General features: G+C 47.7%; 1 protein-coding gene across 1 annotated transcript in view; it reads right to left on the reverse strand.

The window, feature by feature from the left end:
• The window catches only part of Runx1 (RUNX family transcription factor 1), an 85,029-nt gene that overhangs the window by 32,303 nt on the left and 26,844 nt on the right, over positions 1-25,882 (reverse strand). The window contains exon 4 of the mRNA XM_055615009.1: positions 4,460-4,651. Coding sequence (XP_055470984.1) covers positions 4,460-4,651 — 192 coding nt within the window. The remainder of the gene's footprint in view (positions 1-4,459; positions 4,652-25,882) is intronic.

The raw sequence follows: 25,882 nt of genomic DNA on the forward strand, positions 1-25,882 counted from the left end.
AGAGTGAGAGAGAGACAGAGACAGAGAGAGAGGGACAAGACAGACACAGACACACAGAGGCAGAAATGGAGATGCACAGAGAGACAGAGTGGGGGCAGCAACAGAGAGCAATGCTGAGAAGTTGCATGTTTTACTGCAGTGTGGGAAGTGTCTGCAGGCCCCGTCCTGGGTCCTCTCCCTCTGCTATGCTATCTTGAGCGTTGGTGGCAGGCAGGACAAGAGGCGCTGGTCCTTCACATCCTCGTCCAGCATTGCTCTGTGGATTCAGGCGTGTGCCCCTTTCTTGGGAAGGTGAAAATGCTTCCTTCCTTTTGCTCGTTCTGTGGATGGAGAGTTGGCCTGACACGGTAACCCTACCTCTAAGAACTTTACAGACAGCAGCGGAACATAATCTTTCCAAAGGGGCTTTGAAGGAGGCTAACTGTCAGGTTAGCACACTGAGCATCCGGAGGGAGCCTGAGCACACAGCTTCCTCAGCCACATGAGACTAACTCAGAGCAGCCTCGCTAGCCTGGGCTGACACGTGCTAGTCGGGAAGGTGGCTCTCGGTGTAAAAGACCAGAAAAGAGAGACTCCTGCATGGAGGGAGGAGCCACCCCAAGAAAGCACAGAGTATCTGGGAGTCCTCTCATGCCACTATCCCTTGCCCACACATTCTTCTTTAAGGCGTGCTCAGAAGCTCAGTATTCTGACTGGTTTTCTTTTCTCCCTATCTGTAAGGTACCCCCAAAATATGACATATTTAAGACACCCAACACAGAGTCTGATGTTATTATCAGTATCAACACCAGCATCAATAGCTAATTAGCACAGAACACACTCAATCCGCGTCTACACGGGTGGCCAGGCCAACACTTCTCAATGCCTGTCGACCTGAAGCGCATTGTTCCCTGAACCCAGAACACAAGTATACCCATCCACCTTCCCCCATGCCACCTTCCTGCCTGTGCCTTCAGGAAGCTCTGGGTTTAACTTCACGTTCATCACTTACAATGTTAGAAATGGTGACAAAGGTTTGCTCTCTGCGCTGAGAACTCTAGTCTTTCTCTCTATAAGCCACACCACAAGATCACCGAGGGAAAAAGAGCAGAGCAGATGGTGAAGGTGAAGTCTGAGCTATGCCCAGATATATCACAATGAACCCAAGGAAAGTTTACGGCAAGAGGCTTAGCGTGCCAGTCCGTTAACTTATGTGGTCAGAAGGAGTTCTGCATCCGTATCTTTATACCTCATCCTTATCTCCACATAAAGGTGGAAGCCATGCTGTCATGATGGTTTATTGGTAAACCATAGTCCAAGACTTAAAATGACTGACTTAGCCATCCCTGAGTGGAAGGTGTGCGGGAGCGGGCATCACTACCCCAGAACTCCGTGATCTACCCCACCCCTGCTGTAAAACAACAGAGAAAAGTCTTGAAACATGGCAGGGGTTCACCAAGGAGTCCTCACTTGTATAAACATGCAGCCATGACAAAACGGCTTTCTGCTCCACTTTATGACTTGCTCAAATAAGAAGCTGAAACCAACGTCAGCTTTTTAAAAGTTAAAACCTTAACAAATAAACACTGGTTTGGTGGCATGGCAACCTGCCGCCCTCTCCATCGGAACCCTAGTGCAGGTTATTCAAGATGCCTATTTGGTAAGATAAGGAAAGGCGATATGATCTTTTGCTGGCAGAGCTGAGGGGGTGGCTCCAGTCTTCAATCCCCTGCCTCCCACAGAGCCCCTCTACAAACCTGAGAGTCATTCCTGTGTCTGTGCAGTGCTGAGGCGACACTGCCTCAGTCTTGTTACAATTATGACTGCCATTTCCGAGAGCTGTGAACCCCTGCTGTGTTGCTCACATTCCCACCTTAAATAGGCATGGATGTGCACTAGAACTGAGACCAGGCATTAACTTTGTGTCTTAATGCCAGGAACAACATGAAGGACTTGGCTGTTACATTACCCCTGTTAAATGTTTGAGTTTCAAGGGGGAAAAAAAAATCCAAGAATCTTCTCTAAACTAGACTTGTATAAAATAGTATTTTCTTATAAGAAAAAAAATGTGCAAGAGGAGAGGAGGGGGAGAAGGAAGGAGAGGGAAGAGAATAGAGGGCAGCTGGGAGAGAGGGAGAGAGAGAGAGAGAATGAGAGAGAGAGAGAGAGAAAGAGAGAGAGAACACAGGAAAGTGATAGGAGTTTTCCATGTTATATCTTAACCACAGTTTGAAACTGTGTGTCTGTCATTGGGGCAAGGAAATCCCTGAAAAGCAAATTCACATACTGGAGAGAAAAAACTTGCACAATATAGTCCACATATCTTCCGAAGGTATCAACCAAGCCCCTAGGACACTGCATGAGCAGTTATGATTCAGTGCCATGGAGAGCCGCATAGAGCTTCAGGTTCCAGCAACCTGGCCGTGGCAATGCCTTTGTGCTGTGCTGTGGGTGGTTCCAAAGGCCAGGGTTGTCCTGAACACCCTTCATCCTCTCCATTTTCCAGGGACCAGGAGTAGAAGATGGTCCTTGAAAGCAGAGCAGCTTTCACAGAGCAGGTGGGGCTATCATGTGACCCTGCACCCACGCGGTTTCCCACGGCTTTAAAAATGCTAGTTTTGGGTTTGGCTGTCAGTAAAAGGCAACTCTCATTCTCGGCTCACGAGTGGTCAGTGCAGCAGCGAGAGGCCGATTGCACACATGAGTCCCCGGAGAAGACACGTGTGAACTTAAATGACGGTAAACACAGGTCAGGAGAATGCCCTCAGGAATGCTAACCTCCTCATCCTGCAGCCCATCTCTCTCACTTAAAGTGTCATTTGCCCCAAATCACCAATGCAACTGCACTGGAATGCAGTTTGGAAAATTAGTGTGAATATCTTGAATGGCTATTCATCACCATTAAACACCAAGAAACCAAGGATTTCGTGGGCCTTTCCCTAAACATACCTAGGAAGAAAGCCCAATTTTTGTGTCTGTTCTTATATATATATAAAAGATGCTGTGCAGTGGGGCTGACGGGGTCCTATGAGGCTGGCCTCAAACTAGCTATGTAGCCAGAGCTGGCCTTGAACTCTTGATCCTGCTGCCTCCACCTCCTACGTGCTGTGATAACTGCACACCATGTCTGGGGGCACAGGGGTTCTCTCTCACCTCTGGGCAGTGTGGGCTTCTGTGAGCCCTGCAGGTGCAGCTTCCCCAGAGGGAGCCATTGGCTCAGATGCCCATCACACAGATGCTTCCTGTACGCCCACGGAAAGCGCAGAGGAAACTGACCTCTGCTTTCTGCGCTGCCGGCCCTCTGCCCTTTTTCCAGATGGGCTGCTCACCCATGTCTTTCCTTTGAGTCGCCTAAGCCTGCATCTCTGCAGAAGGAGTATTTCTGTAAGCATGTCTTATATGCAGCTGTGTCCCACCTGGCACAGAGAAAACCGCCTTTCAGCTATTATAATGGGATCACTGAGCAAACAGCCTCCGACGCCAACGGCCCTACTACAGAAACGCACTGTGAGTCTTACCTAGGTTGGCACAGTGCGTATGTGCGGTCATTGCCTCTCACAGCACTTTTGCAGCTGGTGACTGGCCCACAGGGTGAACGGAACTCCCACTACTAAGCTGAAAATACTATGCTTGATTCAGCCTGCACCACGTATGTACACACATGCCTCCTTCTTCATAGTTTGAAAAGAACAGATATAAGGTACAAACTACACAAGGAATCTGAAGGCATCAAGAATTGGAAAACCCCTCACCATGCTGGACTTGTATGTGTATATGTGTGTGCTTATACATACATACACATACATTCGTACATACATCTGTACACACATACAGTTGTATGTATGGCCTCAGGACTAAGGGGAGGTAAGAAAACAGCACAGCGGAACTGGCTTAAACAAACGCCTCAGCTGTTTATATACAGGTGCTCTTTGTATCTGTAGGCTCTAGAGCGAAAGACTGGTGATTTGACAGTACAGCTTTTTCAATGTACACGTATTGCAAATGTCTTTTTGCTGCGATTCTCTATATAATAATAATAATAATAATATATATAATAATGTAATTTAGTGATTGTTAACGCAGCGTCTATATAGTGTGTTAGATGCTAGCAGCAACTGAGGACTGGACTAGAGTCTCCAGGAGGGTACACATGGGCTTAGACTAGGATGAATTATGCAACGCGCTTGAGCTCCTGTGGGTTTTGGTACCTGGAACAGATCTTTGAGAATACCAATGGATGTATGTGTATACCCACATATATGGAAGCTCATAGCCACGCCTCCCTATTCACACTGAGCAGCCACAGCGTTTAGTCTAGAGACACTCAGTAGATGGAACACCGCTTTTGTCATAAGCTCCCAGCAGATGCTACGGGGTTTCAGGAGCGTCCTTGGAGTCCCCAGGGGAAGGGCAGCCTGGGTGAGCTCTATGTCTGGGATTCAGCAAGGGCAGGAAGCAGTGGGCTCCGCGGGGTACTTACCCTGCATCTGACTCTGAGGCTGAGGGTTAAAGGCAGTGGAGTGGTTCAAGGAGGCCCGAGGGTTGGGCGTGGGGGCTGGGTGGTGCGGGCTGACCCTCATGGCCGTGCGCCGCAGCTGCTCCAGTTCACTGAGCCGCTCGGAAAAGGACAAACTCCCGGGCTTGGTCTGATCATCTAGTTTCTGCCGATGTCCTATTGCAGGGACCGGGAGGGGAAGGGAGGAGGAGAGGGAGGCAGGGAAGGAGGGGGGAAGAGATCAGAAAACGTGTTGTGGAGGGGGCCGTTTCTTATCCTTCCCCTCCCTCTCCCTTCACCCCCAAGGTGAGCTTGTTCAAATTGCCCCTTGGGCCGGCTGCCTGTGGGACCCGTGGACATTTTTTCATAGCAGACAGAAGCTTCTTCATCACACAGACCACTAGGTGTTCCCTTGGCCTGGGACTCAGTGCCCATTCAGCTCTTTGAACACACCTTGGGTAGGTGGAACGAGAGGCACTAGAGAGCAGAGTTGCTGATAGTGGCCTGGGGAAGAAGCCCATTGCTTATTAGGGCCACAGGGTGAGTGTGGAACCATGGCATCCAAGGAAGGTGCCTTCCCCAGGTCACGAATGCCCTGCCTTCCTGAAAACCCGCCACCAGCAGGTCTGAGAGTGGGCCCTGGAACAGCAACATGCCCCTACAACAGGAAATTGGGTGCAGGTGCCAAGGCCTGGCCTGGAAGTGAGTTCCTGTTACAAGCAGGCAGGCACAGGATATCTCTGTCAGCCCCTGCACACGCTTCCTCCTTCATAGGGGCTCCTTGGGGCATCCTTTCTTCCCTGAAGCCCACTCCCTGGGCACATCCCTGCGAGGGGCGGGGCAGAAAGGTGCATCCTGAGCCTGTTCCTCCATTTCTAGTAGGCCAGGCCCATGGGAGCCCCGAGGGAGGGGCCAGCCGGCCGGTCTTCGCAGCTTCCCCAGGGCCCAGGAATGAAAGCAAGGTGGGAAGATGTCTTATATGGGGCAGTAGGTGTCCCTGTTGCCAAGAAACGGCAAATGAGACATTTCCATGGGTCAGTCAGGAGGGCTGAGCCTCCGGTTTCTCTCTCTTCGTCCTTTTCAAATTGTCATTTAGCTGGACACTGTAGCAGAGAACCACCCCCACAGGAACACAGCGGACTTGGGAGATCTGTTCCTCTTTTAAAGAGGCCCACTCTTTGCTTCCTCCTCGCCCTAAAGGTTTGTTTGAATAGAACCCTTGACAGCTCTACCATCAGTGGTCATGCAGCCTCAAAACAACCAGGAGAGGCCTAAGGCTTCTGCCCACAGGCCTGCTGCTTCTGGTACTCCATGCCAATCCAGAGCTTAGGACCTTGCATACCAGCATGGGCAGGAGTGAGGCTGCCCTGTGCCGTGCCCTAACCCCCCCCCCCCCACACACACCTAGTTTCCAATCGCTACAATTATAAAATTAAGTTGTAGAAGTTGTGTTATGGTTTCAAATCCCTGTGGCTTGCCGTTTCTTCCTGCTACGGGCCCCCTTGGCACCACCGACACTGTCTCAAATTCCAGGCCAGAAAAAGGGCCCACTATATTGCAGTGATTTTTATCACTAACAAGACCTGTTTGGCTCCAAATGGAGAGAAAAAAAATGCTTAAGCATAATATTTGTGTAGTTCATATGCAACGTTCCCTCTTTCCACGTATCACTAAGGCAAATCTGGACTGTCATTCAGAGCTGTAGCTCACAGCACTCAACTCAAACACAAACACCCCAAGTCACGCAGGGGCTGGTGCACATGTGAGAGGTCCCTTACAGCTTGAGGGGTTAAAGCTCCATGAACAAAAGAAGCCAAGCTTCTGGGCCACTTCCTTCATCCTTTTACCAGCAGAAGGACAAAACCTCCTTTTTCTAGAACCCTCTACTTCGGTCGGTCATGGTACACAAAATTTCATGTACAGCCTTCATTGGTTCCTCCTGCCTCTTTTCTTTGTGACAGGGTCCCACTCTCGACCACACTGAATAGTCTCAAGCCTCCTTGCAGTCCCAGCTCTAAACCCTTTAAAGTGTGGTGTGGCCCCCTTTAAGTGCCTTCCGTGGTCTCATGCCAGTCGAGGAAAGAGAATGGTAGGAAACATGACTCTCGAGAGCTGTATGGTCTCAGAAGGAATGTGGGCCAGCAAGGCTTTGTCTGTGTCTCGGCTTCACATTCCTAAGGCACCCAGGGGCGGTTCTGGAGAACACCGTGAAGGACAGTGTGTGGCCAGGGAGAGGATGTGGGGTGTGTGTGTGTGTGTGTGTGTGTGTGTGATTCATTGCATCAGGTGTGGTGGTGCCTCTGGCCAGCCTCTGAAGAGTAGCCATCGGTGTATCTGCCTTTGTAAACTTGGTGGGGGCGGAGAGGGTCACTAAGAACACAAAGAGGAATAAGCCACTTGGGGCAAGCGGCTATGTGGCCAACACATGACATTATTTATTTTTATTTCTCTTTCCTCATTACTTGACAAGTTAAAAAAAAGGTCTAATATGTGAGCTGGTTCTGTACGCCGACACCTGCCAAAATTGTAGTCATTTACAGAGATTAACTGATGACTGCCTGCTTAAGCAGGAATGCTTGGGCCTGGCTTCCTAAGCCCGAGAGTCTTAGGCTGGATTTAATGCTCCGGATTAGGGACTAGCTCATTCCACAGTTTGTGGGAGTCTGTAAGAGAGGAGCAGCCCGGGAGGAAACCTGACCCCCATGTTCACAGGGTGTTAGAGAGTTACAACACCAGGACACTCGGGAAATGAAAGGCGTCATCAAGTTCAAGGTGTGGTCTTGATGCATTTAGAGTCGAGCAGACTAGGAACACCTAATTCTCTTCTGAAGCCATCAGGCTTTATGTGCCAAATAGCGCTTTTTGCATGGAATACAGGAGCTTCCGATTGAAACTTTTAGGCTGGAGGAAAATGAATGCTTTATGTCTTTAGTTTCCTGTACCTTTATGCTATTAAAATATCAATTTGCCCCTGAATTTTAAATACAAAAGCATGGAAACACCCACTAATGAAATCTACTCTTCACCCATACTGATTACTGGGCTCTGGAGGGTAATGGGGAATTCAACCTGGGAACAAGCCACTGCGGGACTATGTGGACCTAAACACACACAGGCTGGTAGCCTGGACTTCTGAGTACATTGGGAGTCAATTGTGAAGGTTTCCAGATTGGGGTGTTAGGCTCTGGCCACTATGTGTTGGGTGTATCTTACTAATGCTCACACAGTGCTGAAATGGACCCCCAAATCTATTTTTTTCTTACATTTTTTTTTTTTAGAAAAATATTGCCCAAAATGCCATTATACATGCAGAGTAAGAAAACAACAAAAATGGAAAAAGAAATATGTAATAAAATAAACTAATGCCACTTGGTACATTTGCTTTATCCCAAGCTTATCTCTGTAGTTCTGGGCATCCCTGAATGGGACCGTATTTTATGGTAGATAATGAAGTCAACTGTCATCTTACTTCTGTTAAAGCAGAGTGGAATAAGCACATGTAGCTTAATAATGTCTCATCTGCCTTTGCCAGGACACCAAAGGGCTCTATGGCTGCAAGTAACTGAAATACAGCATCTGCTCCTCTACCAAAGGCAATGAGGTGAGCTTGCCACCTTTTCCTGGAGATGTTTGATTAGCCAGTCAATATGTTAGTGCAAGCTTCTGATAGCAGTTTTCTTGATGGATTACATGGCATTTGGAAAAGTCTATGCAAAATGACAACACTGAAAACACTCTATGCCCTCTCTCTATCTATATATGCACAGGCACATGCGTACACACACACAGACGGCATGAGCAAATTGTGGCTCTCCCAAAAGTAATGGTGAGTTTTATAGATTCACCTTTAAAATGATATCTGCATTTCAGAAAATATCCTTCAGTCAACCCAATGGTAGCTACATGATCTGGGTATAAAAGGCTTACTCTTTCTGACTTGCTGCAGTTTTATGAGGGTGGTTAAGGAAGTGAAAATGTTGGGAACAGTTCACCTTCTCTGTGTCACAGTCAATAGCTAATTGCACTGAATCAGCCGTGACCCTTTTGTGAACTGTCTTGCAGGCAGCAAGACAAGCCTTCCTATCAGCAAAACTGCAATCTCCCAGCTAATTCACTGTTGAGAGATGCTGTCTAACATTGCATATTATTCACATATTATAAATCACTGAGGAGGTAGCTCAGTGACAGACCACTTCCTAGCATTCATAAAGCCCTGAGTCTCATCTCTAACATTGCAAAAAGAGAAAAATTCCAGTTTAGTAAACATTTAAATAAGTAAATTACATTTAAATTAATTCACATACTATAAATAAAATACGTAATGACATCATCTAATGTATGCTACTATATATCCTAATACATTCTATATATGTAAGCTTTTCATAGATTGTCCAATGTTATATGAACATAGATCATCTCATTGACCCTGCTAATTCCCTCTCATGTCATGATGCAAAGAAACAATTGTTACGCTGAAGAACTAGAGAAGGGCCAGAGAAATGAGCTATAACTTCTAAATGACAGATGACAAGCCGAGGTCAGAGATGGGCTAAATGTCATTCAGCCCAGCTCAAACAGCCAGATGGAGGAAGAATGCGGGTCCAAAAATATCCCCAGTTCCCAGATACCCCCAACTCACATCCAGAACACCTAGAATCAGAAACTCTGATTTTGGTGACCCCGTCCACGCTCAAGTGAAGAAATACAAGTGACACACAACCTGAGTCTGGGCCACAGGCCATGACACTTTGTCTTTGTTGCCCCTCCACCCCCAGTTGACCCAAAGAATGAGGAGAACCAGGGTAGTGTGGTGGTCTGCAGCCAGCTGCTAGCTCTCTACACTTGAGGCAGATATTGGGACTACTCCAGGACACTCAGGTTGTTCAGAGTAAAGGCCCCTAGAACTTCAGTTTCTAGAAAGATCTGTATGCCTTGATGTTCCTGGTATCAGAGAAGGGAGGAGGGGCTCCCCTGACTGGACCACAAATATCCCATGAGCATCATGACTTCCCTTCTCCCACTCTGATCTGCTGTGTGCTGGGGAATAAAATACCAACTACAGTCCTTCCTCAGTGTCTGTGGGAGACTGGATCCTATAGATTCCCAAGCCGGTGGTAGTCAATCAAACCACCAACCAAAAAGCATGCAGGGGTTGAGCCTAAGCCCCTACACAGATGTAGCAGATGTGCAGCTTGTTCTTCATGTGGGTCCCCGAACAATTGGAGCGGGCCCATCTCTCGCTCTATTGCCTGCCTTTGGGTCCCTTTCCCCTAGCTGGGCTGCCTTGACTGGCCCCAGTGGTGGCCTCTCCTTCTCTGAGGAGATGGGGAGGGGGATTAGGAGGGAAGGGATGCAAGGGTGGGGCTGGGAGGAGGGAAGGGAGAGGGGCTTTGATCAGGATGTAAAGTGAATAACTAAATGGAAAATAAAATAAAATAAATGGCCCCTCACTTGTACCTGCACCCAATGCATGCCTTCCTGTATTCTTTTACTCATCTCTTGGAGGTTTCCAATACCTAAACAAATATAAGTGGTAGACAGACTTTTAACAATTGCATCTTTGGGGGGAATGGCAAGAGTCTTCACACTTAATACAGATGCATTTTTCAAAAGAACATTTTCTACCCATTGTTGCATGGATTGGCATGTGTAGTGACTGTGGATACTGAAGGCTGCCTGCAGTCTAAGTTTTTGGCCTCTGTACTGGCCTTGTTTAGTGTGAAAACTTGTGGTCCTTTGGTTTATCCTAAAAATTTCTCCAGCATATGCAGAGACACTCTTCCCTGATGGTGGTTGCATACAGCTGTCTCCCACTGTGCCTAAGTAGCTTTGGTTATGGCAGTGGGTCTCAACCTTCCTGACTCTGTGAGCCTTTAATGAGGCTCCTCATGCTGTGCTGACCCCCAACCACAAAGCCATTTTCATTGCTACTTCATAACTGAAATTTTGCTATTGGTATGAATCATAATGTAAATAGTATTAGAGATAAAAGTTTGCCAGATGGGTCGCGGCCCACAGGTTGAGTGTGTTAGAGGCTCCTCGGAATTCTTGAGGAAGAAGCATCTCCTTCCTTGCCATTAGCGGGAATGTGAGAACAGGAGGATGATGTTCAAATGGAGCTTATTATTCTATTCTGCAAGTGAGGCATGTTAGACCTCAGAGCACCCCTAAGGACGAGGATATTAATGTACCCTCTACTCCTGCTCCCTAAGAGGCAGCCCAGCACTGGGAGATATCACTGCCTGTCTGGCATCTCCATCGCCCATTCTAAGTCTGTGCTTCCTGCAGACTCTGCGGTGGGCTGAGGAAGTCTTCATTGCCTTAGCTCCTTATCTGCAAGCCTGGAATTAAAGGGCTGAGGTGGCACTGCCTGGGACTCTAAGAGCACCCATGACAATTACAACTGCCGCCATTATCTATCCATTTAGCTGGGTCTCATTGGGTGACTCTAAGCCTGGTGTTTCTTAACATCTTCCTGACTCAGTTTCCTTAGTTTCCTTCAGACAGATACCTGGTCTTTAGAGCCTTTCCCCAGCCTGACTATTAAGACGGTTCGTAGAGCTGTGACTTTGTGTGTGCATGCGTGTATGTGTGTGTGTGTGTGTGTGTGTGTATGTGTGTTGTGTGTGACAGACTGTCATGTAACCCAGGCTTGTCTTGAACTCACTACATAGCAGAGGATGGCCTTGAACTCCTGATCCTCCTGCTTCATCTTCCTGAGTTCCTGAGCACTGGGAAGACAACTACATCCCACTAGCCCAGGTTTATACACTGCTGGGGATTGAACTCTGAGCTTCATGCATGCTAAGCAAGAACTCTACCCACTGAGCTTCACCCTCAGCCTCTAGCTGTTTCCACAGAACCACTGGTCACTGTGGCGTATCTGTGTCCACCGAACCATGAATGCCTGGAGATATGGGTGTTGCTGTCTCTTTCGTACCTAAGGTACCTGGCACACAGTCCCAGGTAAGGCTGAATGCTGACCGATCAGTCGACTAGCCTGGCAAACAGACATTCAAGATCCGCACCACCCACCCTTCCTTCCCCAGACCCAGGAAAGAAGAGTTCATTTGAGGCAAAGGCATCAACAACAGAAGTGTGTAACGACAGTGGGACTGCTAGGAAACCACCTGCCGAAATGGCTTATCAGACCGAGCACTGGAGTTTCCTGAAGAACCGTCCTGATACAATTAAACCATTCTCTTTTCCTTTCATCACACTGAAAAACAAGACAAGCCGCTGTGCAGAGCTGAGAACAGCACACTGGCATGAGCCAGCAGCCAGAGTGGCTGCTGCTTTTTCTCTGTACTGCGTACCTGATGCACATATGTTCAAGCACATGCCTATGCCACACATGCATGCACCACACACTTATACCATGTTCATTGAGTGCCTCTGCATTCTACCACACGCTTGCATACAGGCATGTCTACACATTCCTATCAACTCACCATGTCTGTGCACGGTACATATTCTATTACATCATACGTATGTGTCACATATAAACACATGTAATATATATATTACACACGTGGGTAGCACATGTTTACTATACACATAATAGCACATATATATTACATATACATGCATGTACACACCATGTGTTTATATCACATGTAGACACATAACATGTTCTATATATGTATCATATAATAACACATACACATAGTATGTTTATAAGTCACACTACCTCCTACACACATATATCCATAATTTTCAAACAGACACAAAGTACTCCATGATCCACACATGGAGCAGTAGAGCTAGCTGAGGCCAAATCAAGAGCAACACCTAAGACAGCCTCAGGCAGGAGGCTGGCAGGCCTGCCTCTCTCCATCCCTAGGCCCCAGGATTTTGGGGGGGGAGGGTGGGCAAAAAGCAGCGGGACAACCATTCCCCGTTCTGTGCTCTGATAACAGACTCAGGCGTTGTGGCAGTGATCCTGGTGTCCTGGGCCTGCCTGAGAGCAGAGGGGTTGCCTCTGCAGTCACCACCCTCCACCACCTCCTGCTCTGTCTGGTGACTAAGGAGGTAATTGTAGCTTAGAGCCGAAGCTGGCCGGTTATCTTAAGCTTTTGAACAGAAGTGGTCCTGTGTGGGGGTGGCCAGCGAGGGTGTCCTTGTGGGAGGGGTGAGGGGAACTCACATGGCATGACTGTCTCCTCTGCCAACCCGTAATCCCCAAGTGTTATCAACTCTCCTTAGAGCATGGTCTTGGGACCTCCCACACCCCAGTGTAATTAAAAGTAACCTGATGTAACTGTTTCTATCTGTCTTCCAGAGTAGCTTTGAGCCAGACAGACTTCAGAGGAGATGGCCACAGAAGGGTAAGTCTGGGCTGCAAGGTACAGTTGGAGTTAGGAGAGAAATAGACTCTGAAGTGTACCTGGAGCTCAGACCTTCGGCAGGACAAGCCCCGGCTGCTGCACAGGCCTGAGAGGAAGAAGACACCGAGAGGCCCTGCCTCCATCTCCACGCTTAGTGCATGGCCTGAGCAACTGCACCTGTCATTTCTGAGCAAGCTGCCCTCCTCCTGTTCCAGCAGATGCCTCATGTGATTAGCAGTGGTGCTGAGCATGCCCACATAGAACTCAGATAACCCGAGGCCTCTTCAGGGCTGAGTGATATCCCTGTAAAACCTGGCTGGATGAGGGAATGAGTGGGGGAATGGGGGGAGGTGTCCTTTCTCTGGGATGCTTAGCTGGCAGCTTCAGCAATGATCTCAGTCCCTCTGTGCTTAGGAACGGGGTAGGAAGGTCCCTGTAGTGTGTCCCCAGGGCTCTCAGTAGCCAGGTAAGGCTGCTGACTCTTCCTTCTCCCTCAGATCATCAGAACTGGATGCTGGTGGTGTAGCTCAGTGGTGGAGTGCTTGGCTAGCACATATAAGGCACCGCCAGTCCCTAAACCTGAAGAGAAAGAAAAGGTGTCAATCAGAGTTCTAGGCTGGCCTCAAGGAAGTGGGACCCAAGAGCCAGCACATGGCTAGCTGCTGAGTGGAGTTCCCTAGCAAGAAGACCAACAATTCTCAGGTGTTTGTAAACAACCCGCTGGCTCTATGTCACAAATCCAGAAAAGACTATTTTCATGTTGTTTGGGGATGACCTCAACTCTCAGCCACTGTGGTCTATGGCAGAGAGAGGGTGGTGGAAGGGAGAGAGAGGAGACAGAGAGAGAGTAATCGCTAGCTACAGGCCAGGAAAGGGGTGAGTGAGCAGTGTCCTGTCTACAAACAGCCATATGTCCACAAGGCACAGTAAGAAAAATGTTGGTCCCATATCTGTCTGGTGGTGTGAAAGGGAAAGTTCTACTCACTATGAGACCGGAACACCCCCATTCGTTCTCTGGTGACATTTCAGGAAAGGAATAGAGGCAAGCTTGGCTACCTCCCTTGCAACCTCGGCCCCCGAGTCCTTCCCAGAGGTGGCAGTGGTGGGCTTCATCCCTTGTCATCCTAGGACTGCCCTAAGGGAAGCTGGTTAGGTGGTACCCAGCGCCTCTGTCTGCAGTCTTCAATAGCAAACCCACTTTTCAGTGGGTGTTTTGAACTTTTCTCTTTACAGTCCTCTTCTGCCTGATCACTCTTGTGTGTCAGGACAAGCTCTGGAGGCCAGCAAGAAAGCCCCAGAACAGGGCAGATTGCGCTGTTGTCTCTTGCCAGACTGAGAGGGCCCCGCCCCACTCCCTTCCTGTTCTCTTCCCGGCCCCCAGCGGCCCCCCTACCACCGCCGCCAATGGCCACTTCTGCTTCCTTCATTTTCTTTGCAGCTGCAGCTGAGATAGTGAGGCTACTGTACAGGCCGCTGAAAGCAGGGCCGCGCAGGGCTTCCCAGACGCCATACAAGCCAGCTATTTTCTGCCTTGTTTTCTTTGGCTTCAGGTTAGGCACACCGAATGAGTCAAACAGTATTAACTTTCAATAGGGAAGTGGTGTGGTCAACCAAAGCTGTTTGTGGCTAGATTGTGAAGATAGGTAGGGCAGGTAATGAGGAAAGGCCCAGAATATGTGAGGAGGAGGAGGAGGTGGGAAGGAGGCAGCTTCCCTCAGCAACACTCTGGCAATTAAGTCAACAGAACTCACACCATCTTTTTTTCTTTTTCTTTTTCTTTTTCCAGTTGGCTGAGGAATTAACACCAAGGTCTCTGACCGGCCAGCTTTGGGAAGTTGGCCATTAGGCTCGGACAATTGAGCACTTTGTGTGTTTACAGATTTTTTTTCTTTCTTTTACTCTTTTTCCATTGCTGCCAAAGTCATGGGAAATACAGTTTTGATGGTTTCCCCTATTTAAGCCACTCTGCTTTGCACGAGCCTTTATTCATGGACCTCGGCAGCAGCTCAGGGTGGGTGGAGCCGTCCTCCCTCTGGCCCTACTCCTTCATGCACCCACTTGCACCCCCCCCCCCAGACCATCTCTTCTCTATCTTCCTTTTGGAAGATAGAGTCGGTCTTGCCTGTCTCCTTCTAGAGGCAAGAGAAGGGTGCCTTGCAAGTTCAGCTGCTCCTGGAAACATCAAATCAAGCCTTCAGGAGCTCCCGAGTACCTTACTGCACCCTCGTTGCCACTCTGTAGATGAGGAAACTGAGGGGCCCGGAGAAGCTGAGAACCTCACAGAGGCAGGCAGCAAGGCCTGAGGGCTTTCCACTGGGCACTGGAGAAGAGCTCCCCACTCCAGACACAGAGCTCAGGGTTTCCAGTTCTTTCTCTCTGCACTCTGTCTGCTGAGTTTTTATTTTGAGAATAGCTGAATCACTCTCAGAACAGAAAAGTCTCTGATCCTGCCCCCAGCCAGTATGTCAGCAGACCAACAGAGTGGCCTCCAGAGACTCCGCATCAACAGGCACTGGGAGCCTCCCTGAAACTGAATATGAAACCGAATATCAGGCAAAAGCCATCTAAAGGGGACACACACACACACACACACACACACACACACACACACACAAACACACGTGCATGCACATGGGCACGGGGTAGAGGAGAAGGAGAGAGACAGGGATAGAGAGACAGAGGAAAGAAATATGAACACAGAAACTGTCTTCTGTCGTTTTGCTACTGTGAGAGCTGTAGAAGAAAAACCACTTGGTTTTGGAAAAAAAATAAATTTAAATAAAACTCTCAACTGTTAATCACAGTTGCTTCCTTTCTCAGTATCTTAAAGAGGTTCTAGATGGAGGCAAATGGCAGAGGGTAAAGTTTCTAAAAGTATAGGTTTACAATGGTGGCTGGTTTAAATGCCTATTTCTCCCCCCCTGTATTCTCACCAGTCTGAAAAGATGAGATGGAATCTATCTTTCAGGCTGGAGAGATGGCTCTGTGGTTAAGAGCTCTTGGTGCTTTTGTAGAGGACCAGAGTTTGGTTCCCAGCACCCAATGGCAGCTCAGAACCATTTGTAACTGGAGTTCCAGTTCCAAGGGACGGAATGACCTCTTCTGGACCTGAGGGCATCAGGCATGCTTGTGGTACAATACATACACACAAGCAAAACACTCACACAAGGAATATAAAATAAGTAAATCTAACCAAGCCAAAACAAAACTATGTTTAAGAAAACAATCATTATCTTCCTAAAGATCCCTAAGGGTCTTGCACAATACCTGTAAAATAGTAACGGCAGGTTTTCAGGTTGTTTTGTTTGCAATTATCTCATTCACATCTCTTTGTATTTCTATTGCTTAGTTGATAGACTAATAAGCCACACTTTGATATCTATCACCTCAAATAAGACAAAACCCTGTACAGTAGAGACAGCTCCCAGTACACTAGCCTTATAGATGACACAGTAAAATTCTCTAGATGCTCAGAGCTTTTGGAAGTCCCAGCAATGTGGGTGCTTAGTGTTCTGCCGAGAAATAGAGCTACATGCATAGAACCTCCATCTGGAGACACGTGCCTGCTCTCAGAACAGGAAGGTAGTGTGTTTCATATGGTGGTGCCTTGGTAAAGCGTGGGTGTGGTTTCTAGTGCTTTAGGATTTAAAGTGACTGCTAGGTTGAGCTGAAGGAGAAAGGGCTCTTGTTGTGCTGTGTCCCAAGGGACCAGTCTGTCAGGATCCCACCCTCCCATTTTTAAATGACTTGGCATCAGTACATATTTAGTGCCCAGTTGAGCAGAATTCCTTGATTCCCTTGGTAAATAAGGAGCTGGGGACGACGTGGGGCGATGTGCATGCCTGTGACCCTGGCGTGTGCTTAGGGCTGTGTGCGGCACCTTCACAGGCACGTGTCCACGTGTGGCGTTACGGTCTCTATGGCGGAGGTGTTACCAGAGCCCAGTCACAGCGCCAGATCTGGGGTCAGGCAGCTAGCCTCGGGCTCCAGTTCCTACTCGCTTAATCCTTTCATCGCCTAGGAAGGTGGACATCTGGAAACCCCTTCTACGGAGGAAGAAACTGAGGCACACAGCTAGTAAGTAAGAGGTCAGCCTCCATCTCCCACTGGCTTTTGAGCCTTCTGATTCTGATCTGAAATGCTGAGCCAGGACTGTACGCAAGGTTGGGTTAAGAGTGAAAATGTCCCTCTGTGTATTTCTCATTGTTTTGTCAAATGAGTGGATCAGAAATACCACAAAACTACGCAAAGGTAAGTGAAGACAAGACACATGTGAAAACATCTAAAAAGGGGCCATAAAGTCACCCTACACTTAAGAAGTGACTTATTTAAAATGTTTACATTTTGCCTCAAATGACCAGACTATGACTTACCAGCCACAAAGAGCCAGCTAGCAAATAAAATACTCAGTGTTCCACATTTCAGTGCAGGCAAGCAGGCTGAACTTTTCAGTAACAGTGCGGGCTTTAGTCAATACTTGCTTTAATGGAACCTGGGCATATGGAATTCCTAGGAGCACAAAATTAATGTATCACCATTAACTCACTTCATACGGGTCTGGGGAGTTGCGGATTAATTCCACTGTGCTACTTTAAGGGCTGCGGGGGCAGGGGAGGAACCCACAGGAAAAATACTTCCCTTTGGGTACTTAAATATTTCTCTAACTGTGGCTTTCGCTTATGGACATAGATTCGGAGAGTTTGATACACTGACAGCAGGTTTTCCCAGGGAAAGCCTTACACAGTGAACGTGCTGAAAAGTGGACCCTGAAGAAGGCCTTTGGCACCTGACTCACAGCCAGTGCTTTTCTGGGTCTGATGACAGCTGCAATACACACTGATAGATTGTACTTAACTTACCTGTTTCCTAATGGCACTGTCAGAGCCCCAAAGCAAGGTGCCTCACAAACCTGTTTTCAGACCCAGAGCACAGGAAAAGAAGAGGCAAATTCGAATTAGCTCCAATGAACTTAGGCTCGGATCTAAAATGAGGAGATTGGCTTTACTTATTTAATCCAAACTTTGGAGGAAAATCCTTTTATGTGTGTGGCGGTGGCAGGGTCCTCTGAGGCGCTGTGTATCAGCCTTTTACTAATGGTCTTTCCCAGCTACACCGCTTACAGGAAAACCTAAGCCCTTGGGAAAACTCAAGCTCGTTCGAAATGGAAAAGGGAAAGTGGCAGGGCCGTTAAAAAACTGAAATTGCCTTGGAAAGGGGAGAGGTACGCATGCTGTAATGTGCTCCGACAACAGGGGCTGCGGCCACAGACCTTCAGCAAGCTGGGAGGCCTCTTGTCCCTGTGCGAATGCATGCAAGCTGAGGGTCCCAGAGCGACAGCCACAGGTCACAGAAGAGTGCTCTCTCCCTCTCTCCTCTCTCTCCTCACTCCCTCTCCCTCTCTCCACTTCAGAAACTCAAAAGAGCGGCTAGCCACCTTCTGTGTGTGCAGAGCTTGGCTTTGGCTAGAGAGTGCTGGCGCCTTGGGGTGGTGAGCCCAATACTGTCAGCCTTCCATGTGCTGGCTGACATACATCCTTGGATTAAGCTGACTTGAGGCTCAAAACACGTGAGGAAGAAAAGGGGCCTGCACTGGCTGTCCATAGACTTCCCTCACAGTCTAAGAGCTTATTCATGTGGCCCCGTCTCCAGTCCTTCAGCGACCCGCAGGTGAATGACAGCCTACATCAGAAAGATGTATACAGGTTATCTACAGATAATCTGCCACTTGATATCAGGGCTGAGTTCCCGTGTGGCAGTGTTGATACCTGAGGTGTCAGTTCCTGGAACAAGTCCTCTAAGGACACCCAGGGCAGAAGGGGGGAAGGTTCTGTTGTTTTCTAGAACAATGTAAGATTCTCCATCAGTCGCATTGTGTGCTCACACTGCCGGCTTCTATGCTACAGGGACACAATTTTCCTTCAAATTTTTCACAAAGTATGACATTAGGGGACAAGCCTGTTGGAACCCTATGGGACCCAGAGTATTTTAAGGAGCTATAATATGCCAGAAAATAAATTTACTGGGCCTAAATACAAAGTAAAATCTGAAATAAAAAAATCAAAATGCATAAATGTTTAATTACATCTCAAAAATGCAACATTAAGGCAACTTCATGAATTTTTAAATTTAGGCTTCATGGATCCCTTCTTTTTTTCTTTTTTTGGTTGTTGCTGCTTTTGTCTAGAGTTTTCTCATTTTCCACAAGATTCTAATATTAAATACAATAATAGCTGATGCCTTCTAAATGTTTACTGTGCCCCAGGATTCATTCTCGGGGTCCCACCCTGTTTGAGTGGGAACTAATTTAGAGATTATCTTGTCTCATTGCCTAGTTTGACCCAAGAGGAAACCAAGGACTAAAGTACTTAAGATAATTGCCCAAGTTCACACCCACAGGTCTGATGGCGCCAGGGTGAAAACCCAGGTCCCGGAGTTAAGGATCCTGAAATCTTTTTATACATTTTAAGATTAAGGAACGGAAGCCTCGCTGTAGCCAGATATATATCTATATCTATGTCGTATAGATATCGATATGTTAGCACTTCACACAGTCAGTTCTAAGAAGAACTGCATATAAACTTGGACCCTGGCTTCCCTCGTGTGGTATTTATTCTAAGTAGCAATATGTGCTTGCAGTACCGGAATGAAAAGAAACGTTCAAAGGAATGGCTTAGCTTTCATTCATTATGTGCTTCTTCTCTCTTTCTTCTCTGCATCAAAGTGAGAGGGTGTCTTGATTTTGCCTGTAGATTCCCCCTGGAACCTGGACAGAACCTGCTTTGGGGACCCGGGGCTACCTGAACCTTAGCAACTTGGCGTGGAAGCAGGATCCTGACCGAGAACTCACTGGGTGCTCTCTCGGCAGACTGTTGCTCGTGGGGTAGCCACAATACTGCTGTTCACAGAGACAGAAGCATGTTTCCTTCTGGGGTCCTCTCACAGCCCAGCTGCCTCAGGGAACCCTCTAGACCTTAGTCTGAATTCAAGAGTCAGGGAAATCCTGATGCCACAAAACCCTTCTGGGTCTAGTTTCACATAACTAAAATAATAAACAGGAAGAGATTCTAGAATCTGATGGAAACACTTAGGCACAGTTGTTATTAATGCTTTTAAGAGCTGCTTCTCTAAGTCTCCAGGCAGTTAGAGAGATTAGCAGAGTGGGAACTAAAATACCAGGGCGAAGGCCCCTCAGAACCCCGGCTTAGGTTGAAAGGCAGAGTAGGGGAACAGGTAACAGCATGCCCCCTTCGACCCTCTGTCGTTTTTCTGCTCTACATCCAGGCTGGAAGGAAGGAAAAACAGTCTACATTTTCCTTCATGTTCCAAGATTCTTTCTTGACCTGATAAACATGTCTGATCTTTGAACAATGGGAAGCACAGCTGGCACAGTTCCCTGTGAGCACCATGGCTGGCAGTGGCCATCCTAAGAGCACACACTGAGTGCCCACTAGTTCCTCGGAGCCTTTGCTAAGGGGGATGCCCATTTGGACACCTGCCCTGGGAGCTGTTTTGGTCACTGTTTTAATCTTTTCTCTGAAAGACATACGGGTTTGAATTATCGCTGGCATACGTCCCACTGATCCCAGGTCCCCAAGCAGACCTCAGTGACCTATGGGGCCAACTGTTTGTATCTGTGTATTGGGAACTCACTACCACACTCCTATCTGGAGGAAGGCTGACTCCCTCCAGTCAAAGTGGCAAAGACAGTTGTGGAGCTACAGGGCCTTGATTTCTCCAAGAAAAACCATGTGTGGGTCACACCCACATTGATAAGCTCAAAGATACGGGAATCACAATAGAACGAAGCTCAAATACCATAGCTCTCAGAACAGACACTGGTGTCTAGGGAGCCCTGGATTCCTCACTTCCATTCTGGTTGACTATTGGGGTGACCTTAGAAACACTTTTTAATTAGCTTTTGCTTCAACTGTCTTAACTGTTCCCTCCAAGAGTTTATAAATTAATATGGCGGCTGCTCTTTGAATGGTGCTGGGCAAGTGATTACTACACAATGTCAGTCATTATTAGTGCCAACTCTTCACACCCAGGAAGTGGGATGTCCTGAAAAAGAGCCACAGTGTTTTCAGTCCTAAGAAAAGCCACAAACACCCATTTCACACTTTCCTAACAATCTTGACTCTAAGTCCGTTATCACCACAAACTTACAGATGTCTTTTATGTCTTTTGTTTTTTCACTTGCAAATACTTGTCAAATATGAAGATTCTAGGTTGTGCATGGTGGCACACACCTTTAATCCTGGCATACAGGAGGCAGAGGCAGGCAGATCTTTATGAGTTCAAGGCCAGCCTGGTCCACAATGTCCAGAACAGCCAGGGCTACACAAAGAAACACTCTCTCTCTCTCTCTCTCTCTCTCTCTCTCTCTCTCTCTCACAAACCAAACCAAACCAAACCAAACAAAACCAAACAAAACCAAACCAAACCAAACCAAACCAAACAAAACAAAACGAAATATTCTATGTAACATACATGGATACATACATATGCATGTAAAATATTTTTGCTGTTTCCCTTCAAAGCCAAAGAAGAAAGCTATATTCATGAGGTTGGGAATATAATTCAGTTAGTAAGGAATTTGTTGCCCAAGTATAAGGAACTGAGTTTGGATCCCCAGCACCAAGGTATAGAAGCTGGGTGTGGCAGTACCTGCCTGTAACCCCAGTCCTGGTGAGGTTGAGATACAAGAATTTGGAGACTCACTACCAGCCATTCTAGCCAAAATTTTAAGCTTGGTAGGCTCCAGGTTCAGTGAGAGACCCTGATTCAAGCAAGCAAAAGGGCGTAAGGAAAGTAGTGGATGAAGACCCATGACATCAGCCTCTAGGCTCCATGGGGAACACACCATGGATACACTTACATTAAAACGTGTATCCCACTTCTCTCTCTCTCACACACACTTACAGTCTCATGATGACTTCAACAAAGTCCTCTAAAAAGCAGTTGGTTGACCAAGAGGCCCTTCAGTTGACCTATCCTAAGGGTAACTTCATCTAGAAAGAATTAGTTGGTGAGACTAGCACCCTGCTGGTTCTGAGTTCAAGGAATGCCTCTACTTTGCTCTCATTACTGTGATCTCAGAGCTTCAACACTGAGTGTTCAGACACCTTCTCAGGTGGGTAGAAGCTGTAGCATTTTTTTCTTGGCCCTTTTGAGTTTTACTCATGAACTCTGTTCCACACATCACAGGTACCTGACCCAGTAATAGAGACTGCCTAAGCCTCATCTCCAGGATGGACCCATGCTGCTCCTCGTCCTAATTTCCTCAGCAGAACGTCTCCTGTCCACCAATCCAAGACTTGCATTTAAAGTACATCATGCACTATTTGTAGAGAATGTATCTGGAAAAAATGTAGCCTCATATCTCAACGTTCCCACAATTTCCTAAATTATAGACACATGTGGCCTGAGAGCTGGAGTTTTACATTAAGTTCCTAGAAATAGCGAAGCAACAAAAATCAACTCTTAAAATATCTTCTTGTGAAAAGTCCTTTTCTGGGGCAGGGGGTAGCTGGAGAGATTGCTCAGTCAGTAAAGTGCCCACCACCAAAGTCTGAGGGCTCAGGATCCCATCCATACTACATAGGTGGCTGGCCGGGTGAGGCGGTGCGCCTGCAGCCGTAACCACAGTGATGGAGGGTAGAGGCCTGCAGATCCCTGAGGTTTGCTGGCGAGCTAGGGTGGCTCGGTGGAGGAGCCACAGGTTCAAGGAGATGCCCTGTCTCAAACAATAAGTAGTGAGCAGAAAAGGGTGATGTCTAATTTGACCTCTGACCTCCACATCCACATGGACACATAACCCCCCGACCCCCTCTCCACACACGCCAATGCCACCAGCATCATCCTTTTAGTGTATCTTCTATTCTTAAACTATTTATCTCAGCATGTTAACAAGCCATCAAATACTCTACTCACTACCTGAAAACAAGCCCCTTTTGACGGCACTCTTACCCCTAGGGATTTAAATCCCCCCTCACTAATTTCTGTCTTGAGTGGAAATGTAAAAGTGTCCTGTGGAATGTGTGAAAGGCAAGCTTTGACTCACTGGGGACAGAGGGCGACTGGTAAGGAATCATCTGAAGGGTAAAGAGGTTCGGACTGTCTCTCTCTGGAGCACACATCCTACTACAGCTCCGGTCCTGATGACCATGTCAACACTGAGGCTCCCATGCACCTACTTTACAACCTCAGAGCTGGGTCCCATGTGAGAAGTCAGGAAAGTCAGCCCACATTTTACACACACGGGCTCCAAAGCCAGGGGAGAAGCTTCATAGGATGTGAAGTGCAGACAGCACGGTAGGGATGGACCAAAGGGACAAATGGATGATGTGCGGATGGATCCCAGTCCATGCCAGACAAGAGTGAGGAACTCTCCTGCTCCCTGCTGCTTCACCATCCTGTTTAACTGGGGAGGAAAGTTACTTCCTTTCTCTGGGGCTTTTGTTTTTTCTTCTTGGAAGGACCAGAAGGTTCTTTCTGAGTCTTTGATTTCCTGAAGTGAGAGAACTTTGCAGTGCTGCTCAGTTGGGCCAGACTCATCCAGAACTCATGATCCATTACTAATGAGGGGTTGGACAGGGCTCCTCAGTGGAGAGTGACTGCATTAGTTTGGCCTCCCTGATTTGCGCATAGAGTCCTCACTTCCCATTGCATCAAAAAGTGACGGTGGGTGGATTCCACCAGAGATAATCAAGACGCTCAGAAAGCAGGTGAGATGTGGGGCACAAGCCTGTGACCTCAAGCACCCAGGGGGAGGAGGCGGGACTGCAGAAGTTCAAAGACAGCCTGGTCTACATAGCAAGTTCCAGGCCAACCAGGACTACACAGCAAGAGCCTGTCTCAACTCAAAAGACAAAAAGAAACAAATAAAGAGGAAGAGAACAGTAAAATTAACCACTAGTGGCCCACCCTTGGTTTTGGAATTGGCCTGCGTTTGAAATTTGTGTTTTTTTAGAAGTCTTGTGTGAAACAGAAATCTATGCCTGAGGCGACTAACAGCTCTTTATGACACACTGAGCCTTATTTCTCCCCATTTTACTCTTCCCTTGACATCAAATTCCATCTGAGAAGAAAGGCTGAGTACAGAGGGGGTGCCCTCAGGTACTTCTCCCAGTGACTGTTGTCATTAGATATAAAATAGCAGGGTGGCAAACACTTTAACTGAATTCTTGATCCTCAGGGCAGACAGCTATACCAATATGGGGCATTTCCCTTCTCCCGCCATTTGTTTTTTAGGTTCAGCTCCTCCCTCACTTCTTTGAATGTTTCAGAAAAAAATGCATGTGGTGAAAACCTGTCTTTCTTACGTGTGGAAGAAAAAGGGAATACTAGAAGGCTTGTTTTGGATCCCTGTTTTAAGCTGTTTCCTCACAGAGGGCCATTGTCTAAACTGTTCTTGAGGCAAAGGCTGCTTTGGAGAGCCACAGACACCCGAAAGAGACATCTTATGAGTCTGGTCCCCCTCAGCATCAGCCTTCCTACACCTCCTCCCTTCCCCCGCCCCCGCCCCCAGCCGCCACTGTCTGCTCCCTCTCCAGTTGTCTGCACGGAGCCCTGGCCCTGAGGTATCGCTGACATTCTGAGTGCAGTAGTCATTTCTGCTCTGGAAAGCCAGGAGTGCTCTGAGGATTCCTGGCTGTGTGAGGTCTGTGTGCCATCCTAGTCTGTTGCCCACACACAAAGAAGCAGGGTGTGTTACTCAGCAAGTCCCAGGGTTCTCCGAGTCTGATCGTGGCTGGGAAAGTTCAAAGTGTTTACAGAGGAAAAGCGGAACCGGGCCTGGTAGGGGGTAAATAAGGAGCACAGGCCAGAGTGGAGGGGTCACCAAACTCAGCAAGCAGAGGGAAGGGCAGTGAGTGTGAAAACCATGTCCTGGGATAGTCTGGTCACAGCAGGTGCTCTCTGCATGGAACTGCTTCAGGGAAACTGGAGAAATGGAGGCAGGGAGATGGCTGGTTCTAACAGGTAGTCCAGATACCACAAGTCATGGCCCTGACTGCAGGAAACGTTGCCATAGCCACAGCGAGCACTGGATAGCCATAGAGAGCCACACGCCCAAGGGCTTTGGCCTCAGAGCACAGACAAACTACAGGTGCTGAGATCTCAGCCAAGGGTCCTAACTCAGAACCTCAATGGAGCTACCACGTGGAAAAGGTCACCCGGAGGGGACGAGGCAATGAAGCTCCACTGGGGATCCCTGACATTTCCTAAGCTCACGCCTGCACCAGGCACTTAGCGCCAGCTAGTTAAGTCTTACAAAGATGCTGTTGTTATTACATACATTTTATAGAAGATACTGGGGTGCCAGGGGCTTCTGAGGAATTCTACTCACTGTATTCTAGGGCCCATGTTCTTAATGGCTTCATTCTTTTTATCTAACCTCCTTGCACCACAGCTTCTGGGGACAGGAAGGAGCCTACTTTTCAACATCCCAGGCTCTGAGGGTGTCATTTCCCAGGGTGGGGCTAGGCATGGTTTAGAAGCAAGCTGGTGTCCATCCAGGGCCCATCTGACTACAAGAGCTGTAGTCTAGCCTGAGCTCCTGGGCCAGGGTGTGGTCCTGGAAGAGTGTGACTCCTGTATTTACTCAAAAATAGTCATTAAGTCATTTTGAAGACATCTTTCCTTCAGACTAAACAACCCCACTCCCTTTTTAAACACTTTCCTCACAGGCGCTCTTTTTTGAGACCCTTTTTTTTTTTTTTCCACCCCCCCCCCCCCCCCGCCACCCAGCATTCTTCTCCCGGCCCAGTCTCTATTTTAAACTATCCTAGAACAAGATCTTCACTAGGGAAGAAGAAAGGAATGTCTTCCCAGATTTCATCTCTGGCCTTAACAAATTAGCACTAGCATAGATGGCAAACTGCCTCTTCTGGTCCACTCTGACTTTCAGGTTTTTTTTTTTTTTTTTCTTTCTCATTTGTACCTGGCCAGTTTTCTATTCACCGATTGTTTCTGATGACACTGAACTTTGCTATTTGTTTGAGGGTCTACCCCTTGCCTCAAAAAGCCCTCCAAGCTGTTCTTAACTCATTTGAGTTGGCCTAATTTTTTTTTGATACCT

Source organism: Psammomys obesus, unplaced genomic scaffold, assembly GCF_907164565.1.
Source record: "Psammomys obesus unplaced genomic scaffold, mPsaObe1.curated_primary_1811, whole genome shotgun sequence".
Taxonomy (NCBI): Eukaryota; Metazoa; Chordata; class Mammalia; order Rodentia; family Muridae; genus Psammomys; species Psammomys obesus.